Genomic DNA, 19,541 nt, shown 5'->3' on the forward strand with positions numbered 1-19,541 from the left:
CCCTGGGTAGGGCTACCTCTGAAGAGGGTCCCTACCTGCTACCTGGCAATGTACAAGGAATGTTGTAGTTGCGTGCAAACACAAGTTGGCAGGACAAGTTGGTTCAAAATAATTAGTGGGCTGAGACAGGGAAGTGTTCTATCACCAATCCTGTTTTTAAGTTTTTATTTTTTATTTTTTATTTATGCACGTATTTTCATTATCAGACTGAGAGAAGTTCACAAGTGACAACATAAAAAATTATGTTTCTTCTTACATATGGTTAAATTTGCTAAATATCTTTCATGACCAAGCAAACTGACAAGCAGTTGCTGTTTACCAAGAAAGGGTAAGGAAAGGATTTATACCTATAAGTCTTGTGTTTCCTAGATATATGCAGGAACACAATACAGAACACTGATAAGTTGGAGAAAGTATTTCCTAACGTCAGTGTGCCTCAAGCACAAGGAATGCACCAACCTTTGCAGCTGCACCTACAGCCAGTCTTTAACCCCCACGTACTTTGAGACCAAGAACAGATGGAAATTAGGAGGGATCAGAAACAGCAGTTATAATATAACTTTTCACTTCACTACAGAATTATCTTCCCGGGCAGTTCCTTGCAAAAAAAAAAAAGTAAAAAAATAAAATAAAGAGCCAAAAGTGAAACAACCACAAAGTGTTCTTAATTCAGCAGTGAATTAATTTGGTTTAAGTGGCATATATATACCGTATTTATGCGAATAATCCCCGCACCCTAACTTTAGGAAGGCTGATTTTGAAAAAATGCCAACATTGACGCACATTTAAAAAAAAAAAAACTGGGGATTATTTGCGTAAATACGGTATATCCAGTAATTCCTGAACTCGCCTGTAGTCAAGAGATTTTGTTTTCCCTGAGAAGTTCATACACAGCCATTTGAAGCTTTTTCAAGCTTTCACTTCAGTCTCGTCCAAATGTTCTTCAGATGTTTGATCACGCAATAGCTCACTGATCTGTGGGTCCACTAGGATACCTTCTTGTAGTTTAGCAACTGACATACGGCAAAATGTTTCGCTCGGATACCAGAATCCTTTGGAATTTCTTCTTTCAAATGTCTTTTGCAAAGGTTCTTGCTAAGTCAAGCTATATACGGAGAGCACATTTTTTGGGTCAACCAGGGGTATGTGCTTGATGTGTCCTTTTCCTGGGTTGTAAGAGCCTCTGGATTTCTATTCTTGTTTGATGCCCACAGCATCACACAGCCCACAGTTGTCTTGGGTTTCGTACCTACTGACATCAAGTTAGTCTTGGAAACGCTAATTTCCGTATCAAATTCATTGCACCTATTTGCAAGTTCCAAGATACTAGACTGCAGGCATTCAGCACAGTCCGTCTTTAACACAAAGTTGTTAACATAAGCCAAACTGCTTAGTACATTTCCACCTCTCTGAATCCCTCCCAGACACTTTATATCTTTCATTAGATGATCCATGTAAATTATGAACAACAAAGGTGCAACACGTAACACCTGTAAGTACCTTGAGTGAATAACTCATTCTACCATCAATTCGAACTGTAGCCCAATTTTCAACATAAACTTAGAATGTATTCAATAATCTACCCTGAATCCCATAGTCCCCCAGTACAGCGAACATCTTTTTGTAGGTACTCTGTCATATGCCTTCTCTAGATCTGCAAAACATAAACATAACTGTCCATTCCTCTTGTGCCATTTTAATTACCGTTCACATACCACTTATATCTTTCTAAAAGAATGTTTTTTTGAGAGGTCCACCTTTTCAATACATTATGTTTTTTATTGATTTACATAAATACACAGTTCAAAAAAATTAGGGAAACATGTTTTGTAATGTCTGGTTTGTGAATGTTAATTTGGTAGATGGGGTTCCAATGGTCGTACAGCATACCTAAAGACCTTAGCTACTCAGGGTATGTCAGATTGAAGTTATACTCCATCTCTAGGCATAGCCATGCATTAAACTGTCAGGTGACCCCTCAAAACAAAGTGAATAGCGGTGCGTCCATGTGTCGTTGTGAGGTACACAGACTACTGTGGTCATTTGAGCACGTTGTACATAAACAAACACATTCCATGAGACATCTTAATGAGGTTCAAGTCGCAAGGGCCGTCACTTTTATCCAGGAAGGATAGACATTTCGTCTTGTTGTTGTGGAATCGCTACAATGAGACAGGCCAGTTCACAAGGAGGGTTGGGCAAGGTCGTGGACGCATGATAACACCACAGGATGACCGATATTTGACCATCTGTGTGTTGCGTCATCGTTCAGCAACTGTCAGAGAATGGCAACAAGACCTCAGGAGGGTCACTGGAGTCACGGTGTCTGACCAGACAGTAAGGAACAGGTTAAGAGAAGTGTCCTTACACCCCAGACGTCCTGTTCGAGTTCCCCGTTTAACACAGCAACATCGTGCAGCTCGCCTTCTGTTTTCCCGTACCCACGTCAACTGGCAACTTCACCAATGGACACCTGTGTTGTTCACAGACGAGTCCAGATTTCCCCTGACACAGCGTGATGGATGTCAACGTGTATGGAGACGCCATGGTGAGCAGTACATGCCAAATGTTGTCCAGGAAGGCGACCGATTTGGACAAGGTTCTGTGATGTGTGGGGTGGCATCAGTATTGATGGCCGTACGGATCTTTTCATCGACCGTGGTAACCTTACCGTTGCGGGGTACATCGAGCAGATACTGCTAGAGCATGTGTTCGTTGCTGCATATGGTGTTGGCCCTGAATTCGTACGCATGTACGACAATGCCAATGCTCATGTACTGCGCATCACCAGAGCTGTCTTGGGAGAACTGACATTCAAGAGATGGAATGGCCAGCAGTGAGTCCCGACCTTAATCCCATCGAGCATGTGTGAGATAGGCTTGACAGAAGTGTTCTTGGGCATCCTGTTCCACCACAGCCTCTCCAAGACCTCGAACAGGCTCTCATTGAAGAATGGGACCTGATACCGCAACGTGACCTCCGTCAACTTATATGGTGCATGCCACGTCGGTGCCAAGCTGTGATAAATGCTCGTGGAGGACATACATCATACGGAAGCTCTCCAGCTGTGATCAAAATCCACCCTGGAGGACTGTTATCACTTTGTTTTTGGCCCTATTTGGACATTTCCGTTTGTGTTCTGAAAAAGAACGCGAATCCATCGATGTTCTTTTGTATACTTCAACGGTAAAGAATAAAGGTTTAGGTGGTTATATACCTGGGTGTGAGGTATTGTTTTGTGGAGCATGGCATACGTTCAAAAACATGTTCCCTTAATTTTTTAACTGTGTATTTTTATATTATTGTTATGTCTTCAACGGAACATGTTTCGTCTATTTTTTTAGGCATCTTCAGCTGCTGTTCCTACTACCTAAGTTCAAAATAGCCAGGGTCCTGTATTTTGCTTAATAATAAAATACTTAAAATGGTAAAGCTGACAAATTTTTTTAACTAAAAAAATATTTTTATGTGTATTAGCCTATATATTCTGTAGAAACATCCAGCTGATGTGAATTGTTATGACTAGTGAATTGTGTTTACATGGCCTATGTATAAAAACATAATGTATTGAAAAAGGGGACTCTCAGGAAAAACACATTATTTTAGAAAGATACACGTTGCTCAATATGGACCCAACAATGAGATTTGTAACTTTTAACATACCACTTAGTCGAGCAGCTCATCTCCTTTCTCCCAAGTCTCCCCAAACTTTGCAACATTTTTGTCGGAAATCACCCAGAACAAATCGAGCTGCTTTTCTTTGGATTTTTCCCAGTTGTTGAATCAAGTAATCCTGGTGAGGGTCCCACACACTGGAACCATACTCTAGTTGGGGTCTTATGCCTTCTCCTTTACACCCTTACTACAACCCCTAAATACTCTTAACCATGTGCAGAGATCTGTACCCTTTATTTGCAATCATACTTATGTGATTACCCCAATGAAGATCTTTCCTTACACACCTACGTACTTACAATGATCCCCAAAAGGAACTTTCACCCCATCAATGCAGTAATTAAAATTGTGAGGAATTTTCCTATTTGTGAAACTCACAACCTGACTTTTAATCCCGTTTATCATCATACCATTGCCTACTGTCCATCTCACAACATTATCGAGGCCACTTTGCAGTTGCTCACAACCTCGTAACTTATTTATTATTCTATACAGAATATTATCATCTACAAAAAGCCTTATCTTTGATTCCACTACTTTACTCATATCATTTATTGTATATATATATATATAAGAAAACATAAATTTCAAATAATACTGCCTTGAGGAATTCCCATCTAAATTATTACAAGGTCAGATAAAGCTTCGCCTACTGTAATTCTCTGAGTTCTATTTTCTAGAAATATAGCCACCCATTCAGTCACTCTTTTGTCTAGTCCATTTGAACTCTTTTTTTGCCAATCGTCTCCCATTATCCACCCTATCAGATGCCTTAGACAGGTCAATCACAATACAGTCCGTGTGACCTCCTGAATCCAGGATAACTGCTATATCTCACTGGAATCCTACAAGTTGAGGTTCATAGGAATAACGTTTTACTAAACCCGAACTGCCTATCACCCTTTCCTTTCTACATAGGGGCTACTATAGCAACTCTTCATTCATTTGGTATAGCCCTTCATGCAAACAATAATCAAATAAGTACTTCAGATATGGTACCTTATCCCAGCCCATTATCTGTAGTATATCCCCCGTAACCTTAACAATTCCTGCTGCTTTTCTAGTTTTCAATGTCATTGTTGTCATAGGTAAATTTTAATACTTCTTAAGTATTATTCACCTCCTCTATCTGGACATTATCCTTGTAACCAACAATCTTAACATACTGCAAACTGAATAGTTCTGAATTTTGAAGATCCTCACATACACACTCTCCTTGTTCAATAATGATTCCTGGAATGTCCTTCTTGGAACCTGTTTCTGTTTTATAGTACCTATACATACCCTTCCATTTTTCACTAAAATTTGTATGACTGCCAGTTATGCTTGCCATCATGTTATTTGTAGCTGACTTCATTGCTAGATTCAAGTTCTTAGTAATTTTCTTCAATTTCGCCTTACTTCCACAGCCATTTCTAACTCTTATTTCTTTCCAACCTACACCTCCTTCTTAGTCTCTCTACTTCTCTGTTATAATATAGTGGGTCTTTACCATTCCTTACAACCTTTAAAGGTAAAGCCTTTCTCGCGAACAGTCGGGTTTTTCTTCTGAAGGCACAGAGCAAATTTCTCTGCGAAACGTAAAGAATTTCACCTTATTTTCTTGACACATCATAAGCCCAAAAGCCTATATCATGCCTATAAGTTACAAGATGTGAGCAAAAGACATTGACAATGTTGGGAGATTGACAGCAGTCAGTGGTATGATTTATACATTATACTTACAATTATACAGGACAATAACAAATCTGGTACTATAATCATTAATCATTTCCGATGATGGCAGGTAACGATGTTATTTAAGCTCTACATAAATACAAAATTAATTAAATGTGGTGTGACCAATATGCAGCTAATTCACATGCTTCCTTGGTAGCATCGATCACATTCTGGAGAGAACAAGTAGTTGGACACAAGTTACAAACAAGAAGATGGCTCATTGTCTGTTCGTCACCGCATTCACATAGAGTGGAGTTACAAACAAAACCCCACTTTCTCATGTTGGTCTTTGTTCTACCAACTCCTGAAGGCAACCTGTTGAGTGTCTTCCATATTGACCAGCTTTCCTCGTGGCCTGGAGGAAGTCTTTCGGAAGGCGTCATCCATCCTGCAAGGTGGCTGGATCTGTTAAGTGTGAGTTTGTGAGTTTCACTATTAAGAAGCATCCTCTCAGTTTCAATTGCTGCGTTGATGGGGTGACAGTTCCTTATGGAGATCACTAAGTACCTAGGTGTTACTATAAGGAAAGATCTTCATTGGGTACTCACATAAACAGGATTGTAAATAAAGTATACAGATCTCGGCACATGGTTATGAGGGTATTTAGGGGTTGTAGTAAAGATGTAAAGGAGAGGGCATATACGTTTTTTGGATGACCCCATCTAGAGTATGGTTCCAGCGTATGGGACCCTTAGCAGGATTACTTGATTGGAGAATTGGAAAAAATCCCATGAATAACAGCTAGAGTTTTTCTGCATGATTTCCGACAAAAGAGTAGCATTACAAGAATTTTGCCAAGTTTGGGCTGGAAGGACTTTGGAGAAAGGAGATGAGATGCTCGTCCAAGCTGTCAGTGAAGGGATGGTGTGGAATAACACTAGACAAATAAGTCTGAGTGGTGTTTTTGAAAGTAAGAAAGAACACAATATGAAGATAAAGTTGGAATTCAAGAGGACAAATTCGGACAAATATTAGTTTATTGGAGGAAGGGGAGTTAGGGATTGGAATAATTTACCAAGGGAAATGTTCAGTAAATTTCCAAATTCTTTGCAGTTATTTAAGAAAAGTCTAAGTAAACATCATATAGGGAATCTGCGACCTGGGCAACTGGCCTAAATTCAGATCATTGGTGATTGATTGATAATTAGGTACTTCGTTATATGAATGTGTAATTGTGTCTAATTGTTCGTGACAACTTTAAGACAGTTTCATAGACGTGGGATTATTTTTAGGAAATGCCACATAGCATATTACGCTCTGTTGTTCAAAGGAAGTAAAGTATGTCAGCAGAAATACTTCTGGGATGGTCAGCCACTTAAACACACACAATATCACTGAAGTTAAATTGTCACAGAGAAGACATCCAACCAGGTCTACAAAAGAAGCTACTCTGTCGGAAACAGTTGTGAGGTATCCAGGTAGGTGTACATCCTATCTACACTTCTAACAAATTATACAGAGAATTTCAGCTAAGATGTACACCTCAAATTACTCATGAACCTTTTAAGATACTGACCTGTTTTCACTTTTGTTAGTGGTATTAAGGGGCTCATAGTTGAACATGCAGTACTTTTCCAGGCTTTTGACAAATTTTGTCAGCACAGACGTTTCGGTACGAGAACGTTATCTCACACAATAACTGCTGATGATATACTATCAATCTTAAGCTCCGAGTTACTGGGACGTGGCACAGATTGCAGCACAGAAAAACCGGTCTTGAGATTCTCGCAAGAGTCTTGAGATCTGTGATGTCCGTCTCGAGAGTCTCAAGTGAGAGCACTGCCCATCAGTACTGTTTAATTCTTCTAGCTTAGAGACTGGGTGTTTGTATGCATCATATTTAATATCTTCATTTACACACGTCTCACCATCGTGCCAACCATCACAGAAACATGCAGTAGGGAATACATTCTTCCAGATAAGGGTGGTGTTGGATAAGGCATCTGTCCGTAAAGCAGTGCTGACATTAAATAATTGGGACAAGGCCAGGAAAAAGAAGATTGACTTTGAATAGCTGCATAGCAAAGTAAGTCTTTGTCCTGTGAGTTCAGGGTTGTAGGTTCAAAAATTCTCATACAGGTGGTTATCTTTTAAAGAGTACCTACTTGTTAGGCCTATGTCAGTGGACTTACAGAATATTAAAAACTCTGTTTTAGGCCAAACATTTTCTAATTGTATTTTTTCTTAAAAAGCCAATACTTATCGAAAGGGTGGTTGATATCTTCATCATCGTCATTATCATCCTATGATGGACTGCTAGTGACTGCATGGCAATTTCAGTTCCTCAGCCTTTGATATTTTCCTTTCTTTCCAATACTTTTTATCCTTTCACTGTGTATCTTCTTTCTCTCCTGACAAACAGACCAGTTTTTACCAGTTTTCTCTTCCCTGTTGCCTTGGAATCCTTTCATCTTTAACAGTTTATTTCTAAAAATACCTTTTTCTTCGATATCTTCTCTTCTGATATTATTTCATTCCAAAGATTTCTTGAACTCTTAAATCCAAATTGTTGACTTTTTTCTTTGTTAATCTGTTTTCATCCATCCTAAAGATATGTCCACCGAGCTCGATAGCTGCAGTCGCTTAAGTGCGGCCATTATCCAGTATTCGGGAGATAGTGGGTTTGAACCCCACTGTCGGCAGCCCTGAAGATGGTTTTCCGTGGTTTCCCATTTTCACACCAGGCAAATGCTGGGACTGTACCTTAATTAAGGCCACGGCCTTCCCAGTCCTAGCCTTTCCTGTCCCATCGTCGCCATATGACCTATCTGTGTCGGTGCGACGTACAGCCAATAGCAAAAAAAAAAAAGATATGTCCAAGAAAAGAAAAGGAAAAGAAAAGTCTCATTTTATCTTATTGCTTCCATTATGCTTTCTATGTTCTGATATATTTCCAAATTACTTCTTCATTTCCCCAATTCTGTACTTTTCATTTGACCCAGGTTTTCTAATGAGTCGTATTTTTAATACTTCACCCTTATCTGATTTTTAATTTAATACTAGGCGTTTGCTCACATAGATATTGTAATTTTATTATTGTATTATTGGACAGTGGTGTGCGGTGAACATATTCATTACCCCAGCTGCAAAAAAGTTTTTTAAATATAAACAATCGTAGCCCCACTACACTCTCTAAAGTCAACATTACCATTCTATAAGGCTGCATTTTTCTTGAAAAGGTCTACCTGAGAAAGATCTTTCAAGAATATTTTCAACCACATGCTCATACATACTTCCAAATTGATATTCACGTCAGTGACGACACCATCATAACTTAATCTATAGCAGATTTTCAGCAGTGTACTTACAGTTTCGTCCGGTGATGCTTCGTGATAGCACAGTCATGGTTTTCACAAAAATACACTGGGACTAACTTTTTGTTTTTTAGTTAAAAAGCCTAATCTAAACTTAACTGGTATTTTACCGTCGAAGTTTTATAGTTTCACTCGCATACTGAGTGTATGTGCATCAACAACAAACGAGGGAAAATATTTGTCACAACGTATAACACATGTTATATTCGTGAAGAATGTCACAGAACTCGCAAAACCTTCACCTATAATCCAAGAGGAAAACTACAAAAATTCACTATATACCACCATCACAGACAACCATTCGCGCTCAACCCTGTGTTCATGCTGGGCAACCTAAATATTTTTCTGTGGCTATCGGAACACATACTCTACACGTGTCATCAGTGAAATGCTCGAAAAAACTGTATACATTTCGAAACCCAAGACTAAAATATATTCTTCTTTTTTACAATTGATTTCATATACTGGCTCTATTTTTATTAGCGAGATGATGTGCATGTGGCTATACTGTTAAGATGTTGATATTTTTTATTGCAGTCTCTAGTGTGTGGCGCTGAAGACTACGAGTGTAAAGTATTAAAACTAACACCCATTACCTAAGCTAGCTGACCTGTTGCCGTAAATTGCTGTCAGGGGGAGGGGGCACAGCTCCGCCTCGAAGAAGCTTCCAAGTGCATGCATCACCCAAGTGACCTTAAATTTCGCTGGGGGTAGTTCTCTATCGCGCTGGCAAGGAAACCCAGCTCGCTGGAGAAGCTGAACTGTGGTAGTGCGAGTGGATTGTTGACATAGCTGTACTTGGCTTGGCTTAGATATTCACAATTTTTTAAACATTATAAAAAGCGCTGTAAGGAATAATTAGAAAATGTTAATACAAAGTTCTTTACCCCAGCAGTGTAAGTACTTAAAGTAAAACTACTTCCTTTTCATCACTTCATCAGCACAGTAAAGAAAAATGTATGTGTACATAATCCATGTTGTGTGATGTATATAACTTGTATAAACTAGAATTTCAAGAATGATGTGTGCAAGGACAGTAAAATATAGGCAGACATGTATAGTTGCATGTGCAAAATAGGTTATGAACGAGTTTGGGCTTGGAAGAGTGTTTATTCAGGGGTATGAGTGAGGATATGAATGACTGGGTCTTGTTACTTTTAATATGTAGGCGTATAGCATACATTAGGATCATTGTTATACTAATATTACAGTGTTTAGAGTATAAATATGTAAATTTAAAATTGTACATCCCTATATATTGAGAAAAGATTATGTAAACATACACATGCGAGGATTGTGTAATTCTTGTGTATTACTTTCAGTTTTCAGTAATTAACAGCAATTTTCATTCTGTTAGGGTGTTGTAGAAAAAAATTGTACAACTAAATAGTATTGTAGTGTAGTAGTAGCAGCTTATATTAATTACCTTCTTGTTGTATGATCTTCGTGAACTATCCTAGACAATATTTCTTTTCTTTATTTTTATTTTGCACACGATAAGTTATTTTATTTTTCCTTTTCATCCGATTATCTGTAAAGATTGGCTAAGGAGTGCAAGTGTAGGAACTGTGGGTGTGGCCAGGCATTAAGGAGTATGAGGGAAGAGTTGGAGAATTTGAGGGAGATAATTAGGATTCTCTCAGAGGACAGGAAGGAAAGTAGGCCTCCGTCAAAGAATGTACAGGATACAGTAGGTGTAAAAGAGGGATGGGAAGGAAAGGGGGGAAATTATAGAAGACAGGTGGTCTAATGTTTTAAGAGGAAGGAGATTGCAGGTTAAGGGGTCTATTCAGGATCAGAATTCAGGACAGGTGTCTGTGAGAAATCGGTACGAGTCACTGCAGGTAGAACAACTGAGGGAAGATGAGGAACAGGGAACTGTTGCTGAGAAGTATGGAAGTAGGAGGAAGGGAAAAGGTAGGAAAGGGAAAGGTGGAGTAGTGGATAGGAAAAGACAGGTGGAACAGGTTCATGGGAGGGAGAAAAGGGAGGAGGAAGTAGCATCTGCAGCAGTGAGAGAAGATAGGGCTGACCAGGAGGGGAGGGGACCAAATGAGGTTGGTAGGGTTGAGGCTCTGGTCATGGGGGATTCCATTGTTAGACATGTGGGGAAAGTGTGTGGAGGAAAGGGAGCCAGGGTAGAGTATTGTCCAGGAATTAGGTTGAGGCAGATGTTGACAAAAGTAGAAGAGGAGGAGGGATAGGACAAAGTGGTAGTGTTTCACATTGGTACTAACAATGTAAGACAAGCAGGTTTAAAAGTACCAGTACCGAGCTCGATAGCTGCAGTCGCTTAAGTGCGGCCAGTATCCAGCATTCGGGAGATAGTAGGTTCGAACCCCACTATCGGCAGCCCTGAAGATGGTTTTCCGTGGTTTCCCATTTTCACACAAGGCGAATGCTGGGGCTGTACCTTAAGTAAGGCCATGGCCGCTTCCTTCCCACTCCTAGCCCTTTCCTGCCCCATCGTCGCCATAAGACCTATCTGTGTCGGTGCGACGTAAAGCAACTAGCAAAAAAAAAAAAAAAAAAAAGTACCAACATAGTTAGGGATGTGTGGGATCTGGTAAATGCAGCACGGGAGAAGTTTAAAGAAGCAGAGATTGTTATCAGTGGAATACTGTGTAGGAGGGATACTGACTGGAAGGCGATTGGGGATTTTAATGAGACTATGGAGTTGGTATTGTAGGTAACTGGGAGTGAGATTTCTAGATCCTAATGGGTGGGTAGGAGATTGGGATTTGCGCTCAGATGGCCTTCACTTAAACCGCAGTGGTATGTATAAGTTAGGAAATTTATTTAGAAGGGTTATAGACAGGTACATTCTGGGAAACGGGGTGGCCTAGGAAGCGGTGATAAGGGTACAGGGAACTGGAAGTCAAGTAGGGATGACAGTGCTCAACTGTAGAAGTACTGTAAAGAGAGGAATCAAATTAATTTAATAGATATATACATACCAGATATTGTAATAGGAGTTGAATCATGGCTGAGGAATGATATAATGGATGCAGAAATATTCTCACGGAACTGGAGTGTGTATCGTAGAGATAGGATAGGAGTCGTAGGAGGGGGAGTATTCATTCTGGTGAAAGAAGAATGTGTAAGCTACGAAAAAGTTAAAGATGACAGACATGAAATTCTAGGTGTAAGGCTCATCTCTTAAAGATAATAGGCAACTTGATGTCTTTGGAGTATACAGACCGGGAAAGGGTAGCACTGACACTGATTCAGAATTATTTGATAAGATAATCAGCTATGTTGGAAATGATATGGAAAGGAAAGTGAACAGGTGATCTCAATTTACCAAATGTCAATTGGAAAGGTAATGCAAACGACAGGAAACATGAACAACAAATGGCAAATAAGTTAATGTGGGAAGAGCAGCTAATTCAGAAAGTGATGGAACTAACTAGAGGGAAGAATATCCTGGATGTGGTGCTGGTAAAACCAGATGAGCTCTATAGAGAAACCGAAGTAATAGATGGTATTAGTGATCACGATGCGGTTTTTGTCATGGTTAAAAATAAATGTGAGAGAAAGGAAGATCTTAAAAGTAGGACTATTAGGCAGTACTATATGGCTGATAAAACAGGCATGAGGGAGTTATGAAAAAGTAACTGTTGTCGGTGGAAAACGGTAAATAAAAATGTAAAGTTACCCTGGGATGGGTTTAAAGCAATTGTTGAGGAATGTGAAAATAGGTTTGTACCTTTAAAGCTGGTAAGGAATGGTAAAGATCCACTATAATATAACAGAGAAGTAAAGAAACTAAGAGGGAGTTGCAGGTTGGAAAGAAATAGTTAGAAATGGCTGTGGAAGTAAGGAGAAATTGAAGGAACTTATTAGGAAATTGAATCCATTAAAGAAGTCGGCCAAGGATAACATGATGGCAAGCATAATTGGTGGTCATACAATTTTTAGTGAAAAATGGAATAGTATGTATAGGTACTTTAAGGCAGAAACAGGTTCCAAGAAGGACATTCCAGGAATCTTTAATGAATAAGGGGAGTGTGCATGCGAGGATCTTCAAAAGGCGGAAGTATTCAGTCAGTAGCATGTAAAGATTGTTGGTTATGAGGATAATGTCCAGATAGGGGAGGTGACTAAATACTAAAGAAGTATTAAAATTTACCTATGATAACAATGACATTTACAATAAGATAGAACAGTTGAAAACTAGAAAAGCGGCTGGAATTGATGAGATTCCTGGGGATATACTAAAGGCAATGGGTTGGGATATAGTACCATATCTGAAGTACTTACTTGATTATTGTTTACATGAAGGGAGCTATACCAAATGAATGGAGAGGTGCTATAGTAGCCCCTTTGTATAAAGGAAAGGGTGATAAACATAAATCTGAAAAATACAGGCCAGTAAGTTGGACATGCATTGTATGTAAGCTTTGGGGAAGCATTCTTTCTGATTATATTTGACATGTTTGCGAAATTAATGACTGGTTTGATAGAAGGCAGTTCGGGTTTAGGAAAGGTTATTCCGCTGAAGTTCAACTTGTAGGATTCCAGCAAGATATAGCAGATATCTTGGATTCAGGTCATCAAATGGACTGTATGGTGATTGATCTGTTTAAACCATTTGATAGGGTGGATCATGGGAGACTACTGGCAGAAAAGAGTGACTCAGTGGGATGCTATATTTCTAGAAAATAGATCTCGGAGAATTAGAGTAGGCGAAGCTTTATCTGACCCTATAATAATTAAGAAGGGAATTCTTCAAGGCAGTATTATTGGATCTTTATGTTTTCTTATATATATCAATGGTACGTGTAAAGAAGTGGAATCAGAGATAAGGCTGTTTGCAGGTGATGTTATTCTATACAGAGTAATAAATAAGTTACAAGATTGTGAGCAACTGCAAATTGACCTCAATAATGTTGTGAGGTGGAAGGCAATGGTGATGATAAACGGGTTAAAAGTCAGTTGTGAGTTTCACAAATAGGAAAAGTCCACTCAGTTTTATTTACTGCTTTGATGGGGTGAAAGTTCGTTTTGGGGATCATTGTACATACCTACGTGTTAATATAAGGAAATATCTTCATTGGGGTAATCACATAAATATGATTGTAAATAAAGGATACAGATCTCTGCACGTGGTTATGAGGGTGTTTAGGGGTTGTAGTAAGGATGTAAAGGAGAGGGCATATAAATCTGTGGTAAGACTCTAACTAGGGTATTGTTTCAGTGTATTTGACTATCACCAGGATTACTTGATTCAAGAACTGGGAAAAAAAAAAAAGAAAGAAAAGAGCTCGATTTTTTTCTGGGTGATTTCCGAAAAAAGAGTAGAATTACAAATGGTTACAAAGTTTGGGCTGGGAAGACTTGGTAGAAAGGAGACAAGCTGCTCGACTAAGTGGTATGTTACAAGTAATTATTCTCCTAAATTTTTAGGTATTGTAAATTTGAAACATAACAAAATTCTGCAAATTTTTAGTACATTTTGTTCCAAAGCTCCCACCACCTCGCCAAACACTAGGCCCACCCATACTACTCCTAATAAACCCCCTCTAACAACACCACTTGTGCGCAAAGACCCGCCCACCCCTTCCCCCCTCCGTGTCTTTCACCGCCTTTGCCACATCGAAATAACACTAGAAGTAGAAAGGTCAGTCAAGTTAGCACTGCTGGAACAGTCTGATGTACTTGACATGCTCCGTACGAGTAAGTACTTCCGTAGGCGTATTGATTTACTGGAGGTCTCATGTACAACACCCGTCTAACTAGTCCTCCTTAATAGTTTTCAGTGGTTTCCCATTTTCACACCAGGCAAATGCCGGGGCTGTAACTTAATTAAGGCCACGGCCGCTTCCTTTCCACTCCTAGCCCGTTCCTGTCCTATCATCGCCATAAGACCTGTCTGAGTCAGAGCGACGTAAAGCAACTTGTAAGAAAAAGAATGTCCTCAACATTTTGTTTCATATAAAACACTATCACTTCCTCGAGTAAGTATTTCAACAGGGATAACTACACCCACTAGACCATCTTTTGGAACCTGTCGATTCCCAACATATCATTGCAGTAGCAACAGCTAGCCTTGACCCTTCATTATCAACATCTCCAAGAAGAAGTGCCATACATTTTTCTACGACTTTGTGATAATATCAGCCGTATTCTTTTAACACGCGAGACCACGAACCTACTACGCTGGCGTAGCAGGGGGAGAGGTGATACTCCCACATGGCGCGTCCCAGGTGGCGGATAGAGGGGTCCTAACCAGCTTGCCGGCGGACTTGAGGGAAATAAAATACCTCTTGCGGACCAAACACACAACTCCCTGCGAGTGGGGGACGCACATATAAAATACACCCGTGGTATCCCCTGCCTGTTTTAAGAGGAGACTAAAAGGGGCCCAAGGGACTTTCAACTTGGGAGTGTGGATTGGCGACCACGGGGCCCTTAGCTGAGTCTTGGCATTGCTTCCACTTACTTGTGCCAGGCTCCTCGCTTTCGTATATCTTATCCGACCTCCCTTGTTCTTTTCCAACCCCGACGGTATTAGAGCATTCGAGGCCTAGGGAGTCTTTCATTTTCACGCCCTTCATGGCCCTTGCCTTTCTTTGTCCGTTACTTCATTTTTCGAAGTGGGGGATCCCTTCTTCTTTTTTCTCTCTCCTTACCCCCTGTGGGCTGGGGATGCAGACGAATAATACACCCACGGTATCCCCTGCCTGTCGTGAGAGGTGACTAAAAGGGGCGACCAAGGGATGATTGAATTAGAACCATGAAACTACTTTTGATTCGTACCATCACGCGGGGAACACCATGGATTGCCTGTACTTGCGAGTAGTACCACTAAATTAGGTACAAAATACGTTTGTGATTAGTAGCAGTAAAGGGGCTGGCCTGGGGATTTCCAGTACCCGTGCATCGTACCCATGTGAGCAACACCGCGGGTCTGGGCGTAGCCTGTGAGTTGTACCGTTATATGAGCGGCATCGTGGGTCTGCATTGCCTGTGATTAGTACCCACTATGTGAGGAACACCACGGGATAGTGCAAGTCCCTGTGGTTAGTACACCTAGGTAAAAAACCTTATCGGTTTGCGTCGGCTATGAGTGGCGCCATTGTGTGAGAAACACCATAGGTCTGCGTTCCCTGTACGAAGTGCAATACTTGGGAGTAGTACCATCTTGTGTGGAACACAGTGAGTCTTCGCTGCTTTTGATTAGTACCCCAACATGACAAATACCATGGTTCTGCTTTACTCGCGACATGTACCATTCTGTGGGACCTTAGGCGTGGATTTTGCACCCCTTTACACATCAAGCATCATTGTGCTTTACGAGTGGTCCCTTGGTCAGTAATACTATTATTTACGACCTTTTTTTTTTTTTAGTCTGTTCCACTGTTTTTTGTGTATTTTTTGTTGGGTTCATGTCCATTTTCCCATGACATTTTTTATTTTATTTTGGTCAGTGGATGAATTTGAACTTTTTGTTGTTTCATTTCGTACCATTAGGGGCCGATGACCTTGATGTTAGTCCCCTTTAAACAACAAGCATCATCATCATTTAACACACGAGATATGTTCATACTTCTGTTGTAAATATATTTGACATTGGTCTTGCTATCTTGAACTCATGTTACAGGAGTGGGTCAAATGCTCCCCGAGGATTAATGTACTATCACACTCAAGGTCGTCAATGTTCTAATGGTGTATAAGAAGAAGAAGATCCATTTTGGCTTTATGCACTCACATATTCAAGATTGACCATGTTATAGTCTTCAAAACTTTTATTTCTCAATATACTTAATAAAATTTCTGTGCATTGTCACTGTTTTAGATGTTCTTGTACAATATTTTAAGAGACCATTGTTTAATATTTTTATTCTGCTGTACATTTTATAAGATTAGATAGGTTCCACAACCAATAACTTTAAGATTGAGTTAGTCTGATGATGCCCATAAAAAGGGTGAAACATGTACCTTAAGACTTCTTAACTCTTTCCGGTCTAACTGCAAGCATAGCTCACAGCGGCCGAAATTACGCTCAGGCCGCGCTGCGGGCATAGCCCGTAGTAAGGTTTGACAATTCACTAAAAATCGAGAACGAGCTATGCACGCTTTCTGGTGGTTACATCGTGTTTCTTCATGTATTAGTTACGAGAGTATTTAAGCAAATTGCAGTATTATATGTCTAAGTCAGAGAATTTACGATATTTTCTATCAACATGCATCAGTAGATGTTGTCACTCAGTGAGCTCGAAGACATGGCTTATCGCGGCAAACATGTGCTTGACAAAAGTGATATTTTCGATATTTTATGATATATTATAAGTTTATGCGCAAATGAACATATTATTGACATATGAATTCGAAACAGCTTCTTACATTTCATTATGATTGGAGTTCGTTTTACGGCCTAGCGCATGTTCCCGCGTATTTCATATTTGCGTGAATACGTAAGATTGTCCACATATTAGTAAAGTTGTCTGTTTAGAAGACTGCATTTTCTCTTTCTCGGAAGTCTTTTGTGGTAAATGGAACAATAATTTTACATTTGAGTAACTTGACAAAATTTATCAATTAAAATAAAATTTCATAAGAGCTCCCATTTTCATTATTGTAATTATTACTATTATTATTGCAAAATTATTATTTTTATATCGTACTCATTATTGTTGTTTTTAATTGCAATGCACATTTTATATTAGCAAAATAGGGTAAAAATAATTGTATTTCAGAAAACTGTAACTTGCTTAGTTATCCATCAGGCCTTAATTTCATTCGCAAAAACATGGTATAATATATAAACAATTTTAAAATCTCAAGTGATAGTTGACATGATTCGAACAGCGTTTCTCAAAACTAGATGCTCAAACAAGCATAAAGAAAAAAGAATCATGTAAATATCTCCTACAGGTACAGAAAATGCCCAGTCCAGAACGTTTGTTAGGGATATTAAGGCCCAGACTGGAATGGGTTAATACTATGTAAAATTTTAACCACATAAAATAGTGGAATGTATTGAATAGGTGGTTCAAGAAATATTGTTGTAATATTCGTGATATAAGTGGTATGTTCCGAGCTGTCATTGGAGAGATGGCGTGGAATGACATCAGCAGACGAATATGTTTGAGTGGTGTCTTTAAAAGTAGGAAAGATCACAATCTGAAGATAACGCTGGAATTCAAGAGGACAAATTGGGGCAAATATTTGTTTATAAGAAGGGGAGTTAGGGATTGGAATAACTTACCAAGGGAGATGTTCAATAAATTTCCAATTTCTTTGCAATCATTTTAGAAATGGATATGAAAACAACAGATATAGGGAATCTGCCACCTGGGCGACTGCCGTGAATGGAGATCTACCGAGCAAGTGGCCGTGCGGTTAGGGTCGCGCAGCTATGAGCTTGCATTCGGGAGATAGTGGGTTCGAATCCCACTGTCGGCAGCCCTGAAGATGGTTTTCCTTGGTTTCCCATTTTCACACCAGGCAAATGCTGGGGCTGTACCTCAATGGAGGCCACGGCTGCTACCTTCCAAATCTCCCACCCTTCCATCGCCGAAAACTATGTGTTAGTGCGACATTAAACAAATAGCAAAATTTAAAAAAAAATGCAGATCAGTAATGATTGAAAGGAGGCACTTCTGTGTATGTGGGGGTTGCCCTTTCCCCTTCTACCACCACTGGATTGTACATAAATGATGTTTATTATAGAAGTTTTTAGTAATACCATATGCCCTTTCCATCTTGTGTATCCTCTTTTCTATAGCAGATTTTTCTAAACCGTTTTCTTGAGTTATCTCTCCCAAATATTTGAATTTCTTCACTTCCATGATTCAGTTATATGAGTTGTTAAGAATTTTGGGTATTCTTTATGGTCGTAATATTAAAATTGGTTTCCTCTTATTATTATTATTTTTATTATTATTATTATTATTATTATTATTATTATTATTATTATTATTATTACCATCTGTTGCAGTGTTGTACAAAAGTATTTCTTTTTAGGATACCAGTAGCTATGTCCATAATGGTTATGTACCTGATGAGGAGGACGAATGGACAGATCATTATGAAAAATTAAAGCAACGAGTGTGGAATATTCCTCGCAACTTTTTGGATGTAAAAAGTGAACGTTTGGGGAAAGGAAAGTATGGAAACGTAATGAAAGGAACTGTTCAACAAAGAGGCTTCCCTATTCCGGTTGCAATATATGTGATTGCAGGTAATTAACCCATTTATTGTGTTTCTTTAAAAATTCTGTCATTCTTACATTGCTCATGCATGAGTTTAAAGCATTTTTAAAATTTCTTTTTGAAATATGGTTGCACTTTCATTGTTGTGAAATTTTATTTCAGACTGATAAGTAACCACTAACTTTCCAGTGGCCTTTCCATTAGACTAAATCTCTGTGAAGTGAAAGAGTATAATTGTTGCCTAATTATTATTTCATGCAGCATGCAAGTGATAATTTTTAGGACATTCTACTTCTTACAGACGGAGAACTTGCACCAGTAGATAAAAAGTCAATGCTACAGGACTTAAATACCTTGATTCAGGTTGGTTCTTGTAAGAACCTGGTGAGTCTTATAGGAACCTGTGAAACCCCTGATACTTTATTTATTGTGATTGATCACCAACCTGCCACACTGAAAGATGTTTTACTAGCAAGCAGATGTCTTGACCCATCTTCATTGAATCAACACCAATTTTGCTCTCTGTCTGAAACTCAAGTCCTTGAAACTGCTGTGGGTATTGCTCGTGGAATGGAATTTCTTGCCCGGAGAAAGGTGAGCTGTCTTTGTTTAATAATAATATTGTTATTTGATTTATGTTCCGCAAACTACTTTTTTTACGGTTTTCAGAGAC

General features: G+C 39.2%; 1 protein-coding gene across 3 annotated transcripts in view; it reads left to right on the plus strand.

The window, feature by feature from the left end:
• Wsck (tyrosine-protein kinase Wsck) overlaps positions 1-19,541 on the plus strand; it is a 273,670-nt gene that overhangs the window by 178,844 nt on the left and 75,285 nt on the right. For all 3 annotated transcript variants that reach the window (XM_067141063.2, XM_067141061.2, XM_067141062.2), the window contains exons 7-8: positions 18,681-18,897; positions 19,170-19,462. In XM_067141063.2, coding sequence (XP_066997164.1) covers positions 18,681-18,897; positions 19,170-19,462 — 510 coding nt within the window. The remainder of the gene's footprint in view (positions 1-18,680; positions 18,898-19,169; positions 19,463-19,541) is intronic.

The sequence above is a fragment of the Anabrus simplex genome, chromosome 2, assembly GCF_040414725.1.
Source record: "Anabrus simplex isolate iqAnaSimp1 chromosome 2, ASM4041472v1, whole genome shotgun sequence".
Lineage (NCBI taxonomy): Eukaryota > Metazoa > Arthropoda > Insecta > Orthoptera > Tettigoniidae > Anabrus > Anabrus simplex.